The 23,900-nt window shown below is 42.8% G+C and overlaps 1 protein-coding gene across 1 annotated transcript; it reads right to left on the bottom strand.

The window, feature by feature from the left end:
* Positions 1 to 1,599: 1,599 nt before the first annotated feature.
* Positions 1,600 to 23,883, bottom strand: DCT (dopachrome tautomerase). Its single transcript, XM_065056892.1, has 9 exons — positions 23,774 to 23,883; positions 20,014 to 20,784; positions 10,375 to 10,674; positions 9,812 to 9,912; positions 8,606 to 8,772; positions 6,853 to 7,032; positions 6,611 to 6,746; positions 4,996 to 5,197; positions 1,600 to 2,860 (listed from the first exon to the last, which is right to left on the bottom strand). Exons 2-9 carry the CDS (start codon positions 20,312 to 20,314, stop codon positions 2,679 to 2,681), a joined length of 1,569 nt encoding a protein of 522 aa, XP_064912964.1. The 5' UTR covers positions 20,315 to 20,784; positions 23,774 to 23,883; the 3' UTR covers positions 1,600 to 2,678.
* Between the last annotated feature and the right edge of the window lie 17 nt (positions 23,884 to 23,900).

Below are 23,900 nucleotides of genomic sequence, written 5' to 3' on the forward strand. Positions count from 1 at the left end.
GTAGGACCAAAATCCCAGGGTGTGCTGGGCTCTGTGGAGACTGGGGACAGTGTGTTTACAGCCTTGTTTCCCTCAGTTTAGAAGTCGGTGACAGTCTTTTCCTCCAGTTATGGAACAGAAGAGTCCCTTTACATCTCACCCTGGCAGTAACAGCTTCAGTACAATTTATGCAACAATAGATTGCAGGTATTTACTAACACTTGCATAAACCAGCAATAAAAAATGCCTTTTCTGTAGTTTAGGATGAGTGGAACATTAAAACATGTAAAAGCAATCTCCAGCAGTTTTGTAATGTACCTATGTTCAACTTTCTTCCTTTTTAAGCATTTTGTATAAAGTTTACCTGTGCTTCTTCCTTTCACCAAGGACATAACTTTCCTTGGTTGCTAGACCAAGACTGCGCTTTTTAAAAAGGGAGAAAACAGCATTTTAGTGGCACCAGGTAATTTTCCAGTAAGCCACGAGAGGGCAGGTTGTGTTTGCTATAGAGCTTATTTCAGTCAGATTTTACAAGCAACTGTTAGGACCAGTCACAGTTTTATAGTCCTAATTATTAAACTAAGGCCCAGCAAGCAGAAAGAGTAACACACTGATCTTTGACCTTAACATTTTTAAGTGCATATTATCAATCTAATGCCCTCATTGCTTTTCTTCTGGAAAGGAAAATATCTTTCTACTCAATTTACATGTGAGAACTGAGAAACTGTCCCATGTTTAACCCTCCCACTCTTAGCAAAATTAGTTCTAACAAGTTAGCTGCTATGCCACCTTTTTACATTTCTCCCCTGTCTCTCTCCTTCTTCCACCTCACTGCCACTGTCGTTTGCCCATAACCAGGGCAACAAACGCTTGGGGCAGCAGTATTCAAACCTCCAAAGTGGTGAAGCTAGTTGGGCACACACTATGCCCTGTGAACCCAAGGAAAAATCTGATTCACCCTTAGAAGTAGCAGCCTAGTCTGTCTCCTAAACTTTGGCATTCACATCACATGAAGGACAAAAAGGTGCCAATCTCCATCCAACATCATCTGTCTAAATCACCATTTAGCGGGATCTGGTGCACGTGAAGATTCATTGTCTTGTGCTGGAAAGTGGCTGATATCTCCCCCTTGAGAAGGACATGTGGAGACTTCAGACCCAGCTTCAGACTGACACTCATCAGGGTCCAAATGATATGATACATGTCCAACCCAGGTCTCTGGAGACCTCAGCTGATGTTCTCAGCACCAATTAACACTGGTTCCTACATGGTAAAAACCCCCAAAAGGCAACCTGAATTGGGAGCTAGGGTACTGGGTTGAGCAGCTGCACAAAAAGAGCTACAATCACTGACATCTTGGGCATAAGCCAGGAGCAAATGTGCTGGGAACACCCAAAGACACCACAGAACGGCAGAAACAGCAGGACATCGTTGTCCACCTGCTGCAGCAAGGACTACCTGAGTGTGTGGTGAGCAAATCATAACTTTTTTTTGTCCCATAAAGCCCCCTCAGTTTTGTGAGTTTCTCATATTCGAACTAAGTATATGTAAAGATCTACTGAGATCTTTCTAGTCCACATGGCTAGTATTGAGCAGGCCTAGAAGAAATATCAGAAAGCATTGCTTACTGGAATTTTTTATTCAAGGCTACAAAAGCAGAGTTTTCCTAAGACTCAGGACCTTACAAAACACAAAATCTGTGCACTCCATTAATGTAACATATTATGCAACAAATCTGACATGATCTGTTCAGGACTTCATTTGCTCTGTAAAAACCCTCTCTCAAGATAACATGGGAAAGCAAACAAAATATGGTCCAAATATATGTCTAAATAAAGAAATACATAGGGAATATATAAAGTAACGTTTAAGATGTGGTCTAGGGAATGCCACATCCAAACCTGATCCCCTACCTGCAGACCTGGGTAATGAGAGCTAGCTCAGTCTTCAGTCCCGGTAAATTTAGTTCTAAATTCATTAAACATTGCAGCAGAGTCAGAATAGAGAAGGACAAGCACCATTTTCAACTTCTGTCACAGGTTCCTAACATAGAGGTAAAACACAAGTGTATATTTAGCTGTCAGGGAAATCCTGCTCTTAAATTTCAGAATTTGAGTTTGGAGGTTTACCTACTGCTAACATCAGCTTGACTGTACATGACATGGAATTGATCATGATTCTAAAATAAACTATAACCAGGGAGTTCCTATAGTGTTTTGTGAAACAGCATGAAACATTTTGAACCTTAAAAAAAGACTGTGTTATTCAGAACATTTATTGATAACTGTAAAAATAATGTGTTATTCGAATATATATGTAGAGTTAATAACTTCCAGCACATCTACGAGCTGCTAAATGAAATTAAAAATACATTGAGGTGAAAAATTATCTTGGTTATTCAAGTTGGTTTTCTTCTATTTAGATTCATAGCTGTCTCAATCTAAATCTATAGAGGATGACTTACAAGTGTCACACACTCCAGATAACGTTTAGTAATGAGAAAAGTTTAGCCTGTTGGGCCTTGCACATATGTACCCAGAGACTTCACATATTAACAATTCACTAGATAATGGGAAAACCTGAGTGAGAACAATGTAGTCAGCTGCCAAAGGAGTGTGCGATAAATCCTCAGCTAAGATCTCAATAAGGCAATCAAGGCCACTTCCTACAAGAATGAGCAAAGAAACAAAGCAAGGGCATTAGGCCTCTTCTGTGTACTTTTTGGGGTTGAAGCTCACATTCATCAGTGGTTCAAAACCTCTTCTCTGCCTTCGGTGCAGGAAAAGTACAAGCAGCAGAACAAGTGTAGCCAGAGCTATAAATGCTCCTCCAGTTGTGGTTCCAACCATGACAGCCCAGGCTTGGGTTTCTTCAAGTGAACCTGAAAACACAAAATGTCTGAAGTGAGGATAGCTCATGAATTTCATTTCTCCAGTCACATGAAAGAAGGAAAATATGCTACAGCCTGGTACTTAGGATTGCTTGTGTGGCTTAGAGACCCAGTGCCCACAGGGGAAGCTGGTAATGCACCGTGTAACCGACAAGCATGCCGGACTCAGAGATGTTTCCTGCCAGAGAAGTCTACAGCTGAATTTAAATTTCAGCCTTTCATACAAATTAAAGTGTTGAGAACAGGAAAGGTTAACAGTAACAAAACAAAAAGGCCATCTTCTTATCTAATTTGGCCAAAATTATGAATTATTTAAGCAATTCTTTCTACAATGACATTTCAGCGTAGCTGTTTCCAAGTTAATCTCATCAACAGAAAACCCTCAAACATTCCTACAGACCACAAACTTTTAACTGAAAACATTACTTAGTGTGGTTCTGCTGACCAGCTCCAGATTGCATCCGCTGATTATGAACCACTTCTAGGGAGCCATTGTCTTCTAAGATAATATTGCCTGTTCTTATAATAACCCCGCTCCACTTGGTTGAATAATTTTATTTTGTGTTGTCATTTATGCTTTCAGAAGCAACAACTGCCTGCTGTCCTGTTCTGAAATATGCTGCATATATCAATATGGCAATAATTATGTTTGACTAGGTATTCGCAAAAAAAAAAAAAAAAAAAAATTATTTCAGGAATTTAAAAGGTATTTGGACATACAAGCTTAAAACCAAATGGCTCAAGGACACGTTACACTGACTATGAAAGCAACTAGAAATTGAACACCCCAATCTGTAGTCTCTGACAACAAAAGAGTTGAGAGCAATGATGCACAGATTCAGTAAGATCCAAAAATTAATTTTTTACCAAGTTATATATTCAGCTAAAAGAGAAAGGTTTTAATGTAAAAACTTTATTCTTTGAACACTGACCATGAAGACAGCGATAAATAGGCTGCTTCACAGCGAGATCACTATTTATTTCAGTGGGAGTTGAGAGGCAGCAGAATCACAAGATGCCTTTGCCCCTCCCTGGGTACCTCGCACTCAAGGGGCAGCAGCATTGCCAAAGCAGCAGTGGCACAGTGGTCCAGAGGGAGGAAAACTTAAACTCCATAAAAGGAGAACTTTAAATTCTTAGGGGAAATTCTGGGGACACCCCTGAGAAAAGCACTGCAGAAGCAGCTAGCATGTCTCCACAAGTCAGGGCTGCCCTGCATGAGTGCAGCCTGAGGACAAGGACCATCTTTTGCAGTCTATAGACCTTTAAACAGCCTCCAGAGATTAAAAGCACAGATACATGGTAAGCATTTAGAAGAAATTCCTGGCCACACAAGCTAGATAAGCACCTATTGCCTCTCAAAGGAATACCATAGTGGAGAAAGAAACTGTTCATATTTAATCTTTGGTAAAGCAGCTTAAGCATGGTTTTCATGTATTTCTTACACTTGCACCTTTTACAAATATTTGTAAATCATGTTGCAAATTTCAGATTTTGTGCATAAATACTTTGTTTTCTTGTTTCTTTTGTCTTTATCTGATTTGTATCAAAGGTAATTTCAACAAATAGACAAACCTTAAGGCATATTACACCTATGGGCATGGAAAATCTTTAAAACTGAAGGTTTATAACACAAAACACCCAGGTACATCTTTCCTGGGTATTCAAAGATTAACTGAATTCTTCTCTAACGAGATTCGTGGTACAGTATCATTCAGGGCCCTGTGCAAAAACAAGTATTTTCTAATAACTGGCATTAGCCAATCTCCCTGGCAGAGCACCTAAACTCATACAGGTTCAAGGATTCTGCAACAGGCATAAAGAGTGCTGGGAGCAAGAGCCAAAATCAAAGACTCCTCAAGCCCAAAAGGAGCACCACCATCAATGCCGGAGCAGTTTGTTGATGTGTTTTGCAGCAGAGCAAACTAAGGGTGTGCACACTCGTAGCTACCACAGTTTATCTGGTGAGTTGTAGCTTGCCGTGTTACAACATGTGATTGCTAGTGAGCAGGTGAATACACCCAAGTGTTTTGTGAAAGGTGCCTAATTCTCCATATGCTCATGTAATTGAAAACATGAGCTCTCATCTCTTGGCCTGGAACAGTCTCCACACCTCTGAGACGTACCTGGTAAGTCAATGGCATAGGTGTAGCCGAGCTGCTCCGCAGTTTGGAAGAGCTCGTCGTTGGTGACAGGAGGGAAAAAAGGGACCATGTTATACAATCTGTTGTGACCGATGGGGGCCAGCTCCTCAGGCCAGGCATTGTCAGGGGGGTTAAACCTCTTCATCCACTCATCAAAGATGGCATCAGTAAAGGAGTGAAGAACCTGCAAATAAAGGCATGGATAAGCAGACTTACTAAGCTCTTCCTGAACTCAACAGTATTTAAATGCTATCGCCTAAGGTGGCAGCAGCTTTTGGGAGAGAAAAGAGTAATCTAATTTCAGTAGGTTCTACAGAACAGGAAACCAGGAAAGCTCATGAGAATGGAGTAAACCGATCTCCTGCATGAGACATTTTGCAGTATACATCCCTGTTGCTGCCTGTTCATAATAAGATCTTTCTCCAGACAGTTTAATATCAGCTCACTGTGAATGGGCAGGTCTGTCCTCTTGGGTGAGGGCCCACTAAGATCATTCAGGTGAATGTACCTCTAAAACCTATTTTACTCTCTCTCATGTTTGAAGAGGTATGCAAAATTGCAAGAAATTTGATTCCTGCACACTCATTTGATAGTGTGCCACCAGTTCCACAGCTCCAGGTACCCACGAATTTGATTAGAACTTGCCCAGTGAGTCTAGAGGTCTACAGAGCACTAATACAGGGAAGTTGTTTCCAAGTTGAGTTCAGACAATTATTACAAATGTCTGGGGCAGTTCAAATTAATTTTTGATGCGCTTATGATTTTTAATTATGACCCTGGAAAAAACTTTGCAAATATTTCATGGAAAATAATCTTGCATATAAAATTATAGCATAGTGAAATGAAGATTTCATTGTGCGAGAGAGGAATTAATGAAGAAACTCAAGAATTTTTAAGGAAATAAGCTGGAGAACCAGTACATAAGTATTTGGGCTATTTTTTTCCAACAAAACAAAGCAAACCTAAAATAAAAGTAAGAAAGAAAATAACTGTATTAGAATTTCTCTATATAATCTCTGTGGTTTAATCTAACCAAGAGGAAAAGAACTTGGCAGTAATTTATTACGAAAGATGTGTAAGCAGAGTCAATTTTTGGCTTTTTATTTGCACAGTGCTGTTTGTGCTTCTCATTGCAGTGCAGCAGTGTACCAAAGCGTCAGTGAAATCACATTATTTCTATTCCCAAGAGACACTGAAATTAGATGTGCTTCCTTTTAACCAGTGAAGTTTTAAACAAAGAAACAAACTACTTAGTCTACTACTTTAAAAATAACTAACCCCATTTTCAGTTTATCTTGTTGCTGTAAAACTGTCAGATATAAGCTATTAAATTTAGATACCACCTAATCAAAGGATTTAGGACAACATGACTTGGAATAGCAGCTCTTTTCCCTAGAAACTTATTTTATATTTTACAAATCACCCTGAGGTTTCTTTCTGCTTTCATTTTACCATTAGGTAGGCATGGCAATATCCAAGAAAAGAGAAAAAACTTCTCCTTAAAGGATTTCTTTTACTTATGTTTTGCACATCTCTGGTGAGACAGCTCTCTTTGAGCCACAGACACTGCCACGCGCTCTGGGGGAAAAAGACATACCACAAAGATGGGATCATTGGCAGCTGCATGGGGTAGAACACTGGTCCCATTCAGGAAAGAGTGAACCAAATTATGAAGGCTCATCATCGGCGAGTTAAGGGCTCCACCTGGTTTATCAAAGCCCTCCAGCGCATTCCTGTGGATGGGAAAAAGCAGCGCCAAGTAACCATAATTTGCTGACAAACGCACACATAAAGAAAACCCCATGACTCAGTCAGCTCTGGAGGAGCCAAAGGACAAACCTGAAACTGAAACTGGAATTGCGGAAAAAGGGGGGGCTGTCGAACTCCTGCAGGGAAAGGCACCTCCTGACGTCCTCTGCGGTGGGCAGATGCTCGCTGGATGCCCCGGCCGGCCTCCGCCGCAGCGGCCCTTCATCACTCCCATTGCACAGCGTGACCAGGCGGTTGTAGTCATCCAAACTGCGCGTGAAACGGAAAGAGGAACAGGTTAGAAGAGGGTGATGATGCATTTGGCATTTTCTCCTGTAGTACAAAAGAGGTCTTGGCTGTACATGTCAGAGGAGAGCAGGGGTTAGGGATCAGCATCTCCTGAGGCATCTGGGTTCACCTCCCCTTGTCTGGGACATGAAGTTATCGCAGGACTGCCACTGTACTACGTCTTCTTGTAGCTCTGTGACCTCTCTGGCCATCAGTCATTTGGACCAAGACTCACCAGGCTCATTCTCGACAGAGAGGGGATGCTTTAGTAGAGGCAAGCACAACTCCCTTCACGCCTACTTCCCTCCCAAGGGTCTTTGGAAGAACAGTTTTTGCCAGAGAATCTCAAAGAGTCTTCTGAATTGAAAACCTTTCAGTTCTAGGTAAGGACTAGAGGAAAATAAACAGGAAAGTTGCCCTGTGGGGTGGGCTAAGAAAATGCAAGGAATAACAGAAAACAAGATTTCACTTTCCATCCCTCATCCCCTTTGGAAGAAAAGCAACTGCAATGCATTACATCCTCTTGTTCGGGGCCTAGAGAATAACCTGCTGTTGCAGGTTTGCCTACTAGCTAACGGGGAGCAAGTAGTTTATATCAGGGAGAAAAAGAGGGAAGGAAGAGGAAAAAAATAGTGTAACACTTGCGAAAAAAATTATGTGCTATTCAGTATAAAAAAAAGACAGCATTTTCAGAAACTCTTAGAGTAAACAAAAGCCCTTCTTTGTTGACCCTTGGCAAGGCAAAAGTTTATTCACTTCAGTTTTCAAGGAAAAAAAAATATTCTCTTAGAGAAAAAGCAGGTGCAAGATTTAAAGCTAACTGGTGCCTAAAGATACAATTTCGAGTAGTTCTTTAGGTACTCAGAAAAAGACACTCCTTTGAAAAGCCCTGAGCTCTTAGTACCTCCATCAGACTGACTGCAAGCTACCCCGGAGCTAGGAGAAGAACATTTTATGAGTATTGTAACCAGCAGCATCTTATGTTGTAGCGGCCCGATCCTTCATGTCAAAGCCCTGCCCTCACCCGAATCAGTATATGCCTACAGAGAGCTGGCAGCAAGCTCCTGGCTGTTTCTGTGTTGCTTTTCATGTGAAATCTCGGTCACTTTGAAGTCAGTTCCCAAACTGCACTAAATATATAAAGGTTAAGATCTCACCCAATACAATTTTTCTTCCTATCTCTAGCTTCCTATATACCAAAATAGTTTTCTGTTTCTGCTGCCAAAATCAGTTGGGTGTTTGTTACATAGAACCAACACACAGGCATTTCTTCCTTAAAAAGATACTTGCCAACGTGCAAACTCTTCAGACTCTTGGCAGCTTCAATTTGGCTGAATTGACTAAAACTCAGTACCAAAAGAACCATCCTAGAAAAATATACTTCCAATATACACAGCATCATCTACACACAAAGCAATGGTGACTTCCAGTTTCAAAATGACACCTTGGCTCTTTTCCTGATGCTCACTCACACCAGGAGAGCAGCCCGTGCTGTCAATACTAAATGAAAGCAAGGTTTGGTCAGTGTGGAAGCTCGCCCTAGGTATTCTCATACCTGTTACAAACTATTTGCCAGCGGGAGAACCTGGAGCTCAGGCTGATCAGCTCTGGGTCATCCGGTCGCGATGCTCCGAAGAGCTGATCCGTGCAGACGTCACACTCATTTCTACCTGTGGCGAAGTTCCAGTAGGGCAGCGCGAAGGAGTCATTGCCGATCAGCCGCTGCAACGGACAGAAAAGCATTAGTAGGGAATCACCTTCAAAGGAAAGAGAAAGAAAGGGACTCCTGCAGGTTTTCACTGGGTATTCTGCTTTTCAATTTCCATTTCAACTCCACGCACTTCAAAGTGCTGTTCCAACTCCTTTCAAAGGATTGAGGCATTAAATCAGTACAAGCAAAGACCTTGTCACTAGTTTCTCTACTGTTGGGCTGAACTTCTTTTGGCCATGTCAGGCTTTCTACCAACTCAGAGACTGAGCAGGAGAGCAGGAGCAGAGATCAGTCAAGTCTTAAGCAACTAAGAGGCTTTCTGAGTGATGATGGACAATGGGTAAAATTGTGCATGCGGTTTGCTTTTGCTCTAGAAAGGTTACCCCTAGGGAAACTCTGAACTTTTATTAACAGAGGAATACAGTGAATTTGCTCATGTTTGCTTGTTAGAAACAATTTCACGCTAGTGAGATCCTGCAGCTAATTTGATACCAAACATTTTTATTAGAGATCTCCAAGGCTAAAATACAGTAACATGGTCAATGTAAAAGTAGTGTAATTAAAAATGAGTCAATGTTTCGGCAACTGACTGCCAGGTACATTAATATATATTTATTTAAAAGATTTATTGCTAAATATATGCATGTATCCAATGTATAGCATGGCATATTTAAAGGGGTAATATTTAGAGCTGCTTTCATAAGGAGGGTATCTTCACCATCAGCAGACAATATCTGTTAACAAGTTTTATGTGCAGGTGTTGCTTTGATTTTATTAATAAACACTGTTGATTCACATCTTCTGTCCTCTTTTGTGAAGATGAAGGAAAAAAATCTCCACACATCATTGTTCACAGTAAGAAACTGTTTAGTCCTCGGTGTCTTGAAAGTACTAATTTTACTTTAAACGAAAAAAGATCAATGAGCAACCACTCCTGGGAGTTTGGGTAAGAATCTGTCCTAGGAAATAGCTTACCCTTGGCTGGCTCAACAAAGTCACACAGAAGAAGAGAGAAGCTGCATGAGGAAAGTGCAAGGCTATTCAGCTAACCTGCAGGTCTCTCTCCAGCAACAGCAAATGATACCTGTGCCAAGTAACAAAGGCCGGTCCTTGATGGGAGAAATCAATACCTGTGAAGGGGCGGCCAGGTCCTACAAAGGGAAGATAAAATAAGCACTTAGGCACAAAATGAGGCTCAACAGAAAGACAGCACTTTCTTCTATTGCCTAGAGTGGAGTTAAACAAAAACCTTCAGCTCTGCAGCTTTGGAACGAGTGCACACATCAGAAGCTACATCGCTTACATGGGACAAGTGAAACAAACTCCTCTGTGGATATTCACTTCAGTGTCTCTCAAAACTTCACCTTGCCCCAAAAGTTGGATATTCCAAAGATTTCTTATCACCTTAGTGGATTTTGGGCTTAAGAAGTGGTCTTATTGTCTAAAATCTCAGCTCCTTGCTAGTATGTGCCACGTTATCTCGTTCTCTTGCTCAGCTGCTGGACTTACACTATGTATCTATCACGATGACCTCAGCATTTTCCATAACCTGCCAACATACTTTTCACCCTTTCCTTTACCTGCAGAGCACCTTGGATAAGAAAAGCACTAACCTAATAGCGTGTCTCTGACTGAGTAGTAATGAAGCCAAACGAAGTGGTTATAGATACTACAGTTGGCAATTTGTGGTTCGTCTCCAGTGGGGCCAAGCAGACTTAACCAGTGCTGAGTTGCAATTACATAGTCTGGGTGCACGGTTGTCTTTGCACGGTCTAGAGCATCGAAGAACTGCTCTCTTTCCTCTGCTGTCAAGGAGTGGACATCCTTCCTGACAACTGGTGGCTTCCTCACGTTGCAGTTGGGGCCAGTCCAGCCAAACTTGCAGTCACCACAGTTATAGCCAGCAAAGTTTCCTGAATCAAGAGGGAAAGAGCGGTCATGACATTATGAATCAGAGAAAACAAACACTGAAATGCAGAAGAATTAAGAATTAGTGCTCTTTTTGCCCAGAGAAGCCAGTTCCTGGAAGGAATGGCAGTTGAGCAGACCGGCAGCTTTGCCAATTGACTAACTAGGAGGATGGCTCGCTTCCCAGAGCCACGACAGGGCCAAGAATAACACTCAGCTGGTTGGGAAGGTGAGGTGCTGGGTAAGAGGCTTGACACCTCAGGGTGCTAAGAGCTCCGTGAAGCCCTTGGGCACAAAAGGAGTCTCACTGAACGGAAGGCTGAGCACTTCAGGTTAAGCACATCGGGAAGTGTGTTGCTTAATTGGCTCACAAATACTCCCAGACTTCCAGGATCAAACCCAAAAAAGGGCCAGCTCACGTGGATCCTTAAGCACAGAAAAAAATCCACAAACAAAACAGTTCTCTTAGGGGTAAAACCTAGGAAAGACTAATGCCTGCTAACAGTGTACCTGGGACCAAACACAACCCAGGACAAGCACCAGGGGTGCTCCCAGTCACACTTTAAGCATTATTAAATAAATGGTGCTGCAATAAGAGTTTGAGAAACGCTGTGGTACTGTCATTCCCTGCTGGCATTGCTTCTAAGGCAACTAATCGAGTGCACTCCAGGTTATTAGCTCAGACCCTCTAGTGTGGTGGAAGAGCCCAGGAAAGCAGAGCTTGCTTTGAGCATGGCCTCTAGCCCAGCACGGCACACTGCCAGCAGCAACAGAAAGGCCCCACTTCATCATTTTTTGGTGCCAGGGGAGACAGGGAAGGACCATTCCTGCAGCATATGCCTCCTGCCCTCACACAGGGAAGCTGCTGGCATAGCACCGGTGTTGGATGGTGGGCATTGCTGCCGGGGGAAGAAGGGAGAAGAGAGGCAACCAGAACTCCTCTGGGATCTCCACTCAGTTCTCCAAAATCTGCACTGAGGCTCCCTAAGCCCACTCTCCTTCCAACCCCACACATGTGCCCACTCCACAATAATGATGCCAATGGTCTTCCAAAATGCCACAAAATCTCACTGCTCCCCACACATATCGGTGCTGTCAGACCCAGGACAGGCTTCAGGCTAACATGGAGAAGGGGAAGTGGCTGGATGCCAGACATCCTTAGGCTGTAGGGTTGAATCTATAAACAAAACAACAATTAATGTTAAAGTAAGATTTCAGATTGTCAGGGATATGGGGCTTATTACCAATTTCAAAGACCCTCAAGGTTACAAGGGCCCTTACCAAGAAGGCTCTGTAGCTTATGGTTAGCCCTAGTTTAAGCAATGTGTAAGGCTGATTTTGTCACAATATCCTGAGAGTCCCGTCAGAAGACCACAATTGCTGTTGTGAATTTGGTGTACTCCATTACCTGTATAGTTGCTTGTTCTTGACAACTCAGCCTAGCTATTAGGGCTCATCACATACTCCAGACTGTTCTGACCTGATGATAAATATCAGGAATAATTAGGCCATGTATATTGCACAAATTTCAGTACATGGATCATTAACTTCTGGAAAGTAGCTATTGGCCCCTCATGCCCAAAGGCACAATTCAACCCGTTTTGAGAGAAGGGGAGCAAAGCAGCAATTAACCATTGAAAAGATCTATCAACAAACTTTTTTGAGATTGATGGTTAAGCTTCCCATAAATCAAACAACCCATCTACTCACAACACTGAATAAGCATCACATAGAAATATAGCACTAACAGAATCAAAGTTAGTGTAGAACCAGGTTTGTCCCGTCTGGTCTTGGTACCAGAAGCAAGCTCCACCAGTCACTTGTTGAGGCTCTGATAGTGCCTACTCCTCCCTCAGTCAAGGCCCTTTGAAACTATGTAGCTCTTGATGCCCAAGATGCCAAATTAGCAAAAGCTTGAAATGATGAGTTTTCTTAATGGGAAAAAAGCTTCTCTCCACCTGTATGGCATCTGGAGACAGGTAGACCAATGGCTCCTCACCTGTTTCTCTTGGGCAGGTGCTAATTATATCTAATTGACGCTCTACAGGATTTTTTCCCTTAACCACCTAATCTATGAAGTCATCCAAGGGGTCCATTCTTTCCATCACTTCACCAGACACTTTTCCATAGGAAATGAGCTTTTACTGTGTGAAAAGATCAAGGAAAAGATGCTAAGGCATATGGAGGACAGGGAGGTGATCTGAGACAGCCAGCATGGCTTCACCAAGGGCAAGTCTTGTCTGAATGACCTAGTGGCCTTCTATGATGGAATGACTACATCAGTGGATGAGGGAAGAGCCACAGATGTTGTCTATCTGGACTTCTGTAAGGCCCTTTACGTGGTCCCCCACAACATACTTCTCTCTAAATTGGAGAGGTATGGATTTGACGGATGGATTGTTCGGTAGATGAGGAATTGATTTAATGGTAATACCCAGATGGTAGTGGTCAATGACTCGATGTCCAGATGGAAATCAGTGACAAGTGGTGTTGTTCAGGGGTCTGCAATGGAACCAGTACTGTTTAATATCTTCGTCAATGACAGACAACGGGATTGAGTGCACCTCCAGCAAGTTTGCAGATGACACCAAACTGAGTGGTGCAGTTGACATGCCTGAGGGATGGGATGCCATCCAGAAGGACTTGGACCAGCTCAAGAAGTGGGCTGATGCAAACCTCATGAGGATCAACAAGGCCAAGTGCAAGGTCCTGCACCTGGGTCAGGGCAACCCATGGTATCAATAGAGGCTGGGGGACAAAGGGATTGAGAGCAGCCCTGAGGAGAAGGACTTGGTGGTACTGGTAAATGAAAAGCTGGACATGAGCCAGCAATGTCCTCTCACAGTTCAGAAGGTCAATCATATATTGGGCTGCATCAAAAGGAATGCGGCCAGCAGGTCAAGGGACGTGATTCTGCCCTTCTGCTCCGCTCTGGTGAGGCCCTACCTGGAGTTCTGTGTCCAGCTCTGGAGCCCTCATACAGGAAAGACATGGACCTGTTGGAGAGGGGCCAGAGGAGGCCACAAAAACAATCAGAGTGCTGGAACAGCTCTGCTGTGAGGACAGGTTGGGAGAGTTGGGGTTGTTCAGCCTGGAGAAGGCTCTGGGGAGCTATTGTGGCCTTTCACTACTCAAAAAGGGCTGATAAGAAAGGTGGGGACAGACTTTATAGCAGGATCTGTTGCAATAGGACAACAGGTAATGGTTTTAAACTAAAGGAGGGGAGATTCAGGCTAGACATGAGAAATAACTTTTTTACAATGAGGGTGGTAGAACTCTGGCACAGGTTGCCCAGAGACATGGTAGATGCCCCATCCCTGGAGACATTCCAGGCCAGGCTGGACGGGGATCTGAGCAACCTGACCTATTTGAAGATGTCTCTGCTAATTACAGGTGGGTTGGACTGGATGACCTTTGGAGGTCCCTTCCAACCCAAACTATTCTATGATTCCATTGTAGTATCAGGATATAGCACACAGTAGACATTGTCAGCAAGACAGAGAAAGCCTTTCAAAATTCTTTTGAACACAGAGACCATAAGAACATGCAAGTATTCATGCCTTAGCATTTTTTGCCTTCAGCGACTAACACAGAGCAACTCAGTGTATTACCTCTCTGAGGCTATGACAGAGACAACCGAGGTTATTCTCATGCCTTGTGGTTCCTAGATAATATAGTGTGGATGTTTGTTCTGGTTCACAGCTAGGAAATTATGTCACAGTTGGGGCCCAGATGTTCCCTCCTTGTTCCAGTGATTCCAGGAATGACCATCGTACTGCTGCTGGGCAAAAAAAAGAAATCATCTGAGGTGTCTTCCCCAGTAACTCTTCTGTCTGGAGATGGGATCATATGCCTCAAGAGCTGTTTTCTTCCATGCCTAATCTCATCGTCATTAATGGTGCTCTTTCCTGGTCAAGTTAGGTCAATCTGGCTGTTTCTGTAGGCCCTGTGTTCATGTACTTCTCCCACTGGGCCATTCCATGGGCATGACACTGAGAAAATAACGCTTTTTAGGGTATGACACTTGGTATGTGCTCATACACATCACTGGTATATGCTAACAGCAGTTACTACATACCACTGCAGCTCATTCTCAACCCCAGTGATTGCCTGAGCTCACAGATAGGGATTTCTGAGCAAAGTCATAGCATGTGGTTGGCCTTCAGACACTGACCACAACATAAATTAGTAATTCCATCAACTCAGTGTCTTTTATTCAGTAAAAAGGGAATTCATCCAACACTCAACATCCTCTGCCTTGTTTTACTGTACCAAGATGAAATCTAGGCAGCTGTCTAAGCACCTCTTCCTTCTACAGAGACCAGCTGAATACTCACCATTTATCGGATGGGGAGAAAGGGCTCCTTTTCAGACCTCTTTAGCCATTTAATTAGAATAGGAGTGACATTAGATTTGAAACACCAGCGTACTGCAGTATCCCAAGGGTAGGATCAGGATTGCTACCATGTGAGACAAATAGTTAAATCTTCTGTCTCTTCCAGATCTTCATTTGGACATATTGTTAGGCTGCAGGATGTGGGAGATCTGTACCTCGCACAGGCTCTAACAGGATCATCAAGGTATGGCAATAATTTAGTATTATCCTACAGCCATATTGCCCTACAATAAGTAAATGAAGTGTATTTTAAAACTACTTCAAAAGCTCACTTTCACTTAACGGGAGGGCCACCATATCAGCTACATGGCTTAACTGGCAACTTGCTTTCAGCTAAACACTAGAGTTTAAAATTTCTCTCTCCAGAATGAGTATTTATTGCACAGGAATGAAAAATATTTTATTTTTTTTCCTCAAAAAACTGCTGCAGGAAAAAAAAAAAAAAAAAAAGAATAAACTAAAAAGAATAAACTAATGTCCAGCACATGTCCACAGGTCAAAATCAGAAAGTGTCAGGAAAAATGATGAATTATAATTATTTCTAACTCCTCAGTAAACTCAAACTACGTCATTGTTTAATCACTGTCACAATCTGTACTAGCAAAAGTATGACTGATTGCAGTGGTTATTACACAATAACCTTCTGTACTAAGTTGTTTAAATGCTATATCAGATCTGCATCCTATTAGTACAATTTTATCCTTTGGATGTCAAATTAACACTTAGTTCTTAAGTCTTCTAAACCAGTATTCTTCTACACTAAATTTACTTACACAACTGAAATACAACTTTGTTGTGTAATTAGCTACAAATGTCAATTTTCAGATTCATCTAAACTGGTGCATCCAACATTTTTTCGGTGGCAACACATACAGCTTATTGAAATACAAATGACCATATTCCCCTTCATATAGTACTGCACGCTGTCAGGAACTCTCATCAAGTCATTTCAGTTTAAGAATTTATATAATTTGAATTAATATTAGGTACATCCAAACCAATTGTAGAGCATATGCAATGGATTCAAAACTAAAATCAGACAGGAACTAAAAATTTTTTGCAACCTCACAGCTACATTCATGCTACATCTTTTTTCTAGATATTCTATTTTTGCTGCCACCAACACATTGAGTGAAACATGCAGCAAGCAGTAGACTTATGTCTTTTTGACCAAGGCTCTCTGTAGAAAAAGTAGGAAGTAAAGCTGGATCTTTTTTTGGACATGTTCTGTACCCACACCTGGATGGATATGATTTTAAGACATTTTTTCCTCAGTGAACAGCTACAACAGACAGCCAAATGTTCTAAGTTCCTTTTATGCGTAGCTATTAGGTTTCTAGCAGAAAGCTCAAATCTGAGAACTCCAGAATCCCCCACTTTGGAAAATGCTGATCCCTGTTCCTCACGGCTCCTCCAGGTTTCCTACCATACAGCCATCAGCTATGTGACACACTTAAACCGTGCTGTCTAACCAGATATAATCAGCTACATGGCAGCTGGAATTCCCATAGCTTATCGTTTACACCATATCTAAACTATAAATTAAACAGTGCCAAGACAGGCACGTACACGACCAAACATTTATAATCTTAAAACTCTAGAAAGAGCCTTTGCACACAGGTTGGAATTTGCACAAGACAGGAACTATTTTAAACAGGCAGTCTGTACATAACATTGATTTGGAAAATAAGATACATTAATAAAAGAGATGTGCACTGTTCTGTGTCCCTTTGAATGAGTGCATTTAATTCATTACCATAGGTACTACCACCCTAGATGTCTAAAAAAGGCCACGTCACACCACTTAAAATTCTGGTGTGCAGACAGCCAACTGGCATATAAAACAAAGTAAAAAAATACAACAAAATGCTAATAGAAAGTCACATGATCACTAGTATTGTAAAAGCATCAAATCCTATTCAAATTTCATGTAGTTGTGAATCACAGAATCACGGAATGCTAGGGATTGGAAGAGACCTCAAAATATCATCTAGTCCAATCCCCCTGCCGGAGCAGGAACACCTAGATGAGGTTACACATGAATGTGTCCAGGCGGGTTTTGAATGTTTCCAGAGAAGGAGACTCCACAGCCTCCCTGGTCAGCCTGTTCCAGTGCTCTGTCATCCTCACTGAGAAGAAGTTTCTTCTCATATTTAAGTGAAACCTCTTGTGTTCCAGTTTGCACCCATTACCCCTCGTCCTCTCGGTTGTCACCGAGAAGAGCCTGGCTCCATCCTCATGACACTCATCCTTTATGTATTTATAAACTTTAATGAGGTCACCCCTCAGTCTCCTCTTATCCAAGCTAAAGAGCCCCAGCTCCCTCAGCCTTTCCTCATAAGGGAGATGCTCCACTCCCTTCATCATCTTTGTTGCCCTGTGCTGGACTCTCTCCAGCAGTTCCCTGTCCTTCTTGAGCTGAGGATCCCAGAACTGGACACAATATTCCAGATGTGGTCTCACCAGGGCAGCGTAGAGGGGAAGGAGGACCTCTCTCGATCTACTAACCACCCCACTTCTACTACACCCCAGGATGCCTTTGGCCTTCCTGGCCACAAGGGCACAGTGCTGGCTCATGGTCATCCTGCTGTCCTCCTGGACCCCCAGGTCCCTTTCCTCTACGCTGCGCTATAATAGGTCATTCCCCAACTTATACTGGAACCTGGGGTTGTTGCTGCTTAGATGCAAGACTCTACACTTTTCCCTTTTATATTTCATTAAATTTTTACCCACCCAACTCTCCAGCCTGTCCAGGTCTCGCTGGATGGCAGCACAGCCTTCTGGCATGTCAGCCACTCCTCCCAGCTTGGTGCCATCACCAAAGTTACTGATAGTACACTCTATTCCCTCATCCAAGTCATTGATGAATATATTGAATAGTACTGGTCCCAGTACCAACCCTTGAGGCATTTCACTAGATACAGGCCTCCAACTAGACTCTACCCCATTGACCACGACTTCTTAGTGTTCTCCTAGAAATGCTTTCACATGCAGCATCAAGCTGATCACAGCAGAGTAGAGCCCAGGAAACCTTTCTGAAAAATCTTCTTTAAGGATGCCTGCCACATTACTGTTTTATCACTGGTATATTTAGATGACAAAGACTGCAAGGAGAAAGAGGAATACAACATACGAAATAAAAACAACAGAGTAGAAATGCAGAGAAACCAGATTTTAAAAGCCAAGGAGAGAGGACAGCTCACCAGATGGAAGGCTGAATGAAACGACACTACATTCTGAACATGTAACTGAGATCCAGCCCTGCAAATATCAAATACTAGTGCTTACCTCTGCTTGGACAAGCAAACTAACGTCTACCTATGCAGACCATGTCTGTCTACATTACTCTCCAATTTACTGCAGGTTTTAATGCTCTAATTACTCAGACCACGTAAATATTGGTGTATGACCATGTGCTTCAGTGCTCTACTGACTTAGGGTCTGCACCTGTTTGTGATACTTGACTTTAGTTTTGGAAGTATATAACAACCTTTACAATGGAAAAGAAACTACATAATTTCTTTTTTGGTAAAGTGTTTGGAAAAGCACATCCACACAAGCATTTGAAATCTAGTCAAAGGAAGAGATAAAAATAGATTTACACTCTAAAGTCTGTTGTTATTTTGAGGAGCTTCAGTAACACAATCTATCCATTTAAGTCATCTGGCACTACATCTCTGTTTTCAATTGATAACAGCATTGCAAAACATAACCTTCTGGGCTGAAATTTTCTGCAACACTTCTTTCTTAGATTGATCTGGGCTTTTTTGATAGTGAAAGCTGAGGTATATTTTGAACGAAATAGTTCAGCTAGTTCTAAGAATCACATTGAAGGAAAGCAGACTATTCTTCTCATATTAGAAAATTAAAGCAACTTTATGTTTCCAACAAGGAATCCTTGGCTGCATTTGAAACCTGCCTATGAGGTGACTTCGATGCTTGAGATATACTTTTTTCCTGACTGCTGGCACCATCTCCTGCCAGCCCTGCAAAGCATCCCAGGCTGATGCTGCAGTTCTTGCTCATCTTAACCCTCCAACCAGGGCTGCTGCTGAAAAAGGGTCCATTGCCTTATCCTGCCCTGACCTCACCTTCCTATTCCCTCTCTCTTGCCAGCACTAGTGAACTACTCTTATTAAAACTTGGTCCTTTTGCCCAGGTTATCCTTCAAGTACATTGGTTCCCTGATCCATTTTGCCTCCAGCATGTGAACATGGAAGCCCATGTAAAGTCACAAGTGGGAAGGAGTGGGCAGAGATGGGGAGGAAAAGGACAGAATGGTCTCTTTGGTGGTTGTACGGACCCATTTCAGACCAAAGTGAGTTGTAGACTTAAGTAACGACCCTGGGAAAGACTGCAGCCAGTCATCCACCATTTTTCAGTGCATGGGGGTATATTGTACTACAAAGTACTGCTCCAAGAGGAATAAATCTACCGCCCTTCCCAGGGTGGCAGTCATGGCCCCAAGCCTGACAGTGTTCAAGAAGAGACTGGACAACGCCCTCAGACACGTGGTGTGAACTGTGGGGTTGTCCTGTGCAGGGACAGGAGTTGGACTCGATGATCCTTGTGGGTCCCTTCCAACTCAGGACACTGAGTCTATGGTCCTATGATCAATGCACACTGATCAAGGTTCACTGAGCCATGATCAGCCGTGACAGAGCTTTGAATGCAGCAGTGAAACATCCAAACCTCCGCAGAGAAAGGCAATAGGTGGCTATGGGGACAGCTTCAGGGGGAGAGAGGAAAACCCAAAAGTTTGCATGAAAGAAAACACTTGTTCAGCTCTGTTGCTCTGAAAAAGTGCTGCTAGTATCATGAACATGGCAGTATACTTAGGAAACTGATAATATTTGAATGCCTGACATCACCAGGAATGCTTCTGCCCTTTGGAGCAAGGTCAGCAGACCCATCCACCCCCATCCCCTCCTCCCAGCACCCCTCTCACCTGTGCACCAACAGCTCTGGTTGAAGAACTTGAGGGGCCATCGTTCCCGGTCATCCACATTTCGAAGTGTATAGGGGCCACTCCAGGGCTGAGTGTCCACCTGCACCCCCTGACACTGTCCCCTGCCCTGCAGGGACCCACAGATGTTGCCGGGCTCTGTCCCCAAGGCTGGGCAGCAGCGCTTCAAGCGAAGGGCATCCACCGTCATGCAGGCACGGGGGAACTGGGCCTGCGCCCAGGGGAGACAGCAGCAGCTCAGATAGCCCAGCCCAGCCCAGAAGAGCCACCTCAGGGCGCCCATGACAGCTGGCCTGAGTGAGGGGAGCAGGGAGATCTCCGCCGTGAGACAACCCGGCTGCACCGCAGCTCTGTGCCCCAGCCAAGGGGGATAATCTCTCTCACCACTGAGGATGCTGGTATCGGGTGTTTATTTAGTCTCGGTCTCTAATTGCCTTGAATGAGGTTCAAAAGACAGGAGCTTTGGCTCTGCGGTGCCTGCTCAGCAGCCACGGCTTTGAGCAAGGTTTATATAGAGGGTGGGAGAAACCCTCATTAGCAGGATTAGCACAGCACAAATCCTCGTGTTTTGCACATGACATCAAGGGCAGAAAAGGCTCCAGCATGAACGCAAGTTCTGTGGGCTCTGAAGCTTGTCAGGAGGGTAAATGCCTCAGATTTATTTCTGCAGGACTTTCATGAGCTTTGAGAAATTGATGGTCTTGTTTCAGCTGAGGTGGCTGGAGAAAAGGTCTTATTCTTTTAATTACGACCCTGTAAACAGATGATAAATAGATGAGGAAACCCCTTCTCTTTTCAGTTCGTTCACTGCATGATAATACTTTCCACTGAAGCTGTAGCAATAGAAAATGAACTGGAAGTGCAGAGGATATAGGTTCATTGTTAACAAAAATTAATAAAGCTGGTAGCAACATCTTGGGATGGAGACTCCACCTGCTGACTGCAGAGCTCCAGTGCTTGCACTTTAAATATCTGAGTGGCAAGCAGAGAAGGATTCCCTTCTTAATAGCCTTTTTTGCATGCAAAATAAATTATGTAATTGTTTTCAAAGTGTGAGTGGTCCTTGTTTGCTCTCTAATCCTTCCTCCATCATTACACCAGAGGTTGTTTTGGGGTTGGTCTGGTTGCTAGACTTTCAGAACTGTCACAGCTGAGCATTTATTACCCACCTGGTAGGAGACAGTCTGTAAGATCAATACACACACCAGACATGCAAGCAAGTGGTTTTGTTCATGACATAGAGAAAAATTATTTAAAAAGCTGCCAGAATGCAGCAGTTCTTGTCCACAATGCAACGCCTATGTGCTAGAGGAATAAAACTAATAAATCAAAATAAAGTAGTGATAAATCATGAGAGGAGTCTGAAGCAATAGCCATTAATATTAGTTCAGCTCCACCATACTGAATAAAAGCTGGCAACTCCCTCTGCTTCACTAAAAGCTTTCACTGCCTTCCCCCTCCACAATAAAATTGTTTAGATGCATTTGTAAGTATGTATAATGAAAACAGCTGTGGGTGTGTCTGTACTATTCAATATTTCCATGGATGTTCAACTACACCATTCTAGCAGAAGTATATTATCTATGTGGCAAACTTATTGCCATCATGCAGCTAAGAAGTTCATCCAGACTGCAGACACTGTCATCAGCACTTTCAGATTCTCCAGTCTTCATATAAAAAAAATCTATTACTTGCCAGATAAACTAGAATATGATTTTACTTCATTTTTGGAAGCACAGAGTCAATTAGCAATGCCACATAGTCTGAAATGGGTTTCAACTCTTCTCCCTTAGGATTCAATTTACCTGGAACTTGGTTTTGCCTGCTGCTTTCAACACATGAAAAAGACAGAAAGTAAGACTAGTTGCTAGTAAAAAATATGTTGAGGCAGCTCAGGAGTTATAAATGGAGCTTCTAACTCATAAAAACTCTGAACAATGCACCTCCCTGTACTACTCAGCACCCGAACACACATCTATGGTGTGGGAAAGATCAGTCCTTTAACCCAGGTTAGACAATGTCTTGAACCAAAGTCACCAACATACCATTGAGAGCAATTCAAATGAACACACGTTCATCAGCATCACCAAAGAAAACACAAAAAAATATGGACAAGATTCAGCTAGCTGACTAAACCCTAAACCAAGGTGTCTATACATAAAATATGTGTCTATGCAAACATTGCCATCAAAGCTGGCTCAGTTCAGACACCCATACAAAGGTGCCTATTGCCATTTGAGAGCCTATACAAGACAGGAATGAGCTCAGAGGAAGGTGAGGTACCGAGGCAGGTAAGGCAAGGTAAGGCAGGGAAAAGTGCTTCTAATGGAGTACACGAGGAAGGAGAAATGGGTAATATTCAGAGAAATTAGAGTGTGCAGAAAAGGAATAGCGGATAAATGATAATAGGGAGATTACTTAGTGAGCAGCAGAAAAAATAAAACCATGAGTAGGAGAGTGGCATGTATGCAGCTTTTCATGTGAGTACTTTCCTCCATCAAAACTATGGAATTTTACACAACTGGGAGCATGCTGCAGCATGCAGTACTAGAACTGATGTCCTGCTGGCCTCTGCTCCTCAGTAATGCATCAAAGTTTTAGGAGTGCCTTTTCTGGCCAGGGGAGGAGAACCTGGATGGACAGAAAAAAGGACAGACAGATCCCACATCCTGGTGTCACCATGTCGGTGCTCATTGCAGGTCTGTGTGATACCCTGTGTGGAAGCCATCGAGCAAACTTACAAAAATACGGTTGTCTTCCAATTAGTCATCAGGAAAACGGCAGACACTGTCTGTTCCTTAGCACTTCCCTGTTCAGAAGTTCCCGCAGCTTCCCCTCAGCTATTGTGCTTAAAGGAGCTGTTGTCAGGGCCACACAATATGAGCATTATACTGATTTACAAAACATCATTTAGAATTATTTATTATTTGCCACATGATATTACTGTCTCTGGAAAATGAGTAGCACTATGTGCTGGCACCCTTGCCTAGAACTGCTCATCTGCAGCTATCAAAGGAATTTTCAGGGAGCAACTTTGAGCACGTGAGCAGTGGCCAAAGCTCCCTTGATCCAAACTTCAACCGCGCTGCCTTGTCCACACTTCTGAGCTACTGGGTCAGGCTACCACACCTGAAACAGTGTTAAATTTATTAGTTATAATATTCAGGTTTCATGGTGGAAGTAGAGAAAAACAGTATTTCAGCTAACTTGTCATCTGGATTTGTGCCTAAGCTCGCCCCTAATAGCATATTTCCCAGCCTGTCATTAAATGGCAGCAAACAAATATACCCATACAGATGCCAACACATTTTTGAGATTAACACATTCACATATTTTTTTTGCAAGAAAGGAAATAGAGAACAGGTACAGGCAAAGAAATCATTAAACACAACACACACAAGTAATACAGAATTCCTGAACAGTAAGTAAGCAGTGGGTTCACTTTTTTTTTTCTCAATGAGAGTATTGTTTCTCAGGCTCCTTCTACTGTACTCAAGCACAGATTAGCATCAAGTTGGGAAAGTATTTAGCCTTTGGAATTTTTGAAAGAATTTTGGTCAAATACAGCATTCTACACATAAATTTATGTGGAAACGGATAGATGTCGCAGGGGTGTAATTTAGGGTTCTGCTTAAAGCAGTTTAGATTTTTTAAAGAGAAGTGTGACTTAAAAGAGTTTGGTGGTGAGTTCACTCTATTATTTTCTGCATGGGGGAAATATGCCAAGCCAAATGCTGCTTACCGTCTTTCCAGGTCACAGAATCACAGAATCACAGAATGTTAGGGATTGGAAGGGATCTCAAAAGATCATCTAGTCCAATCCCCCTGCTGGAGCAGGAACACCTAGACGAGGTTACACAGGAAGGCGT

The sequence above is a fragment of the Columba livia genome, chromosome 1 (assembly GCF_036013475.1).
Source record: "Columba livia isolate bColLiv1 breed racing homer chromosome 1, bColLiv1.pat.W.v2, whole genome shotgun sequence".
In the NCBI taxonomy this organism is placed as follows: domain Eukaryota; kingdom Metazoa; phylum Chordata; class Aves; order Columbiformes; family Columbidae; genus Columba; species Columba livia.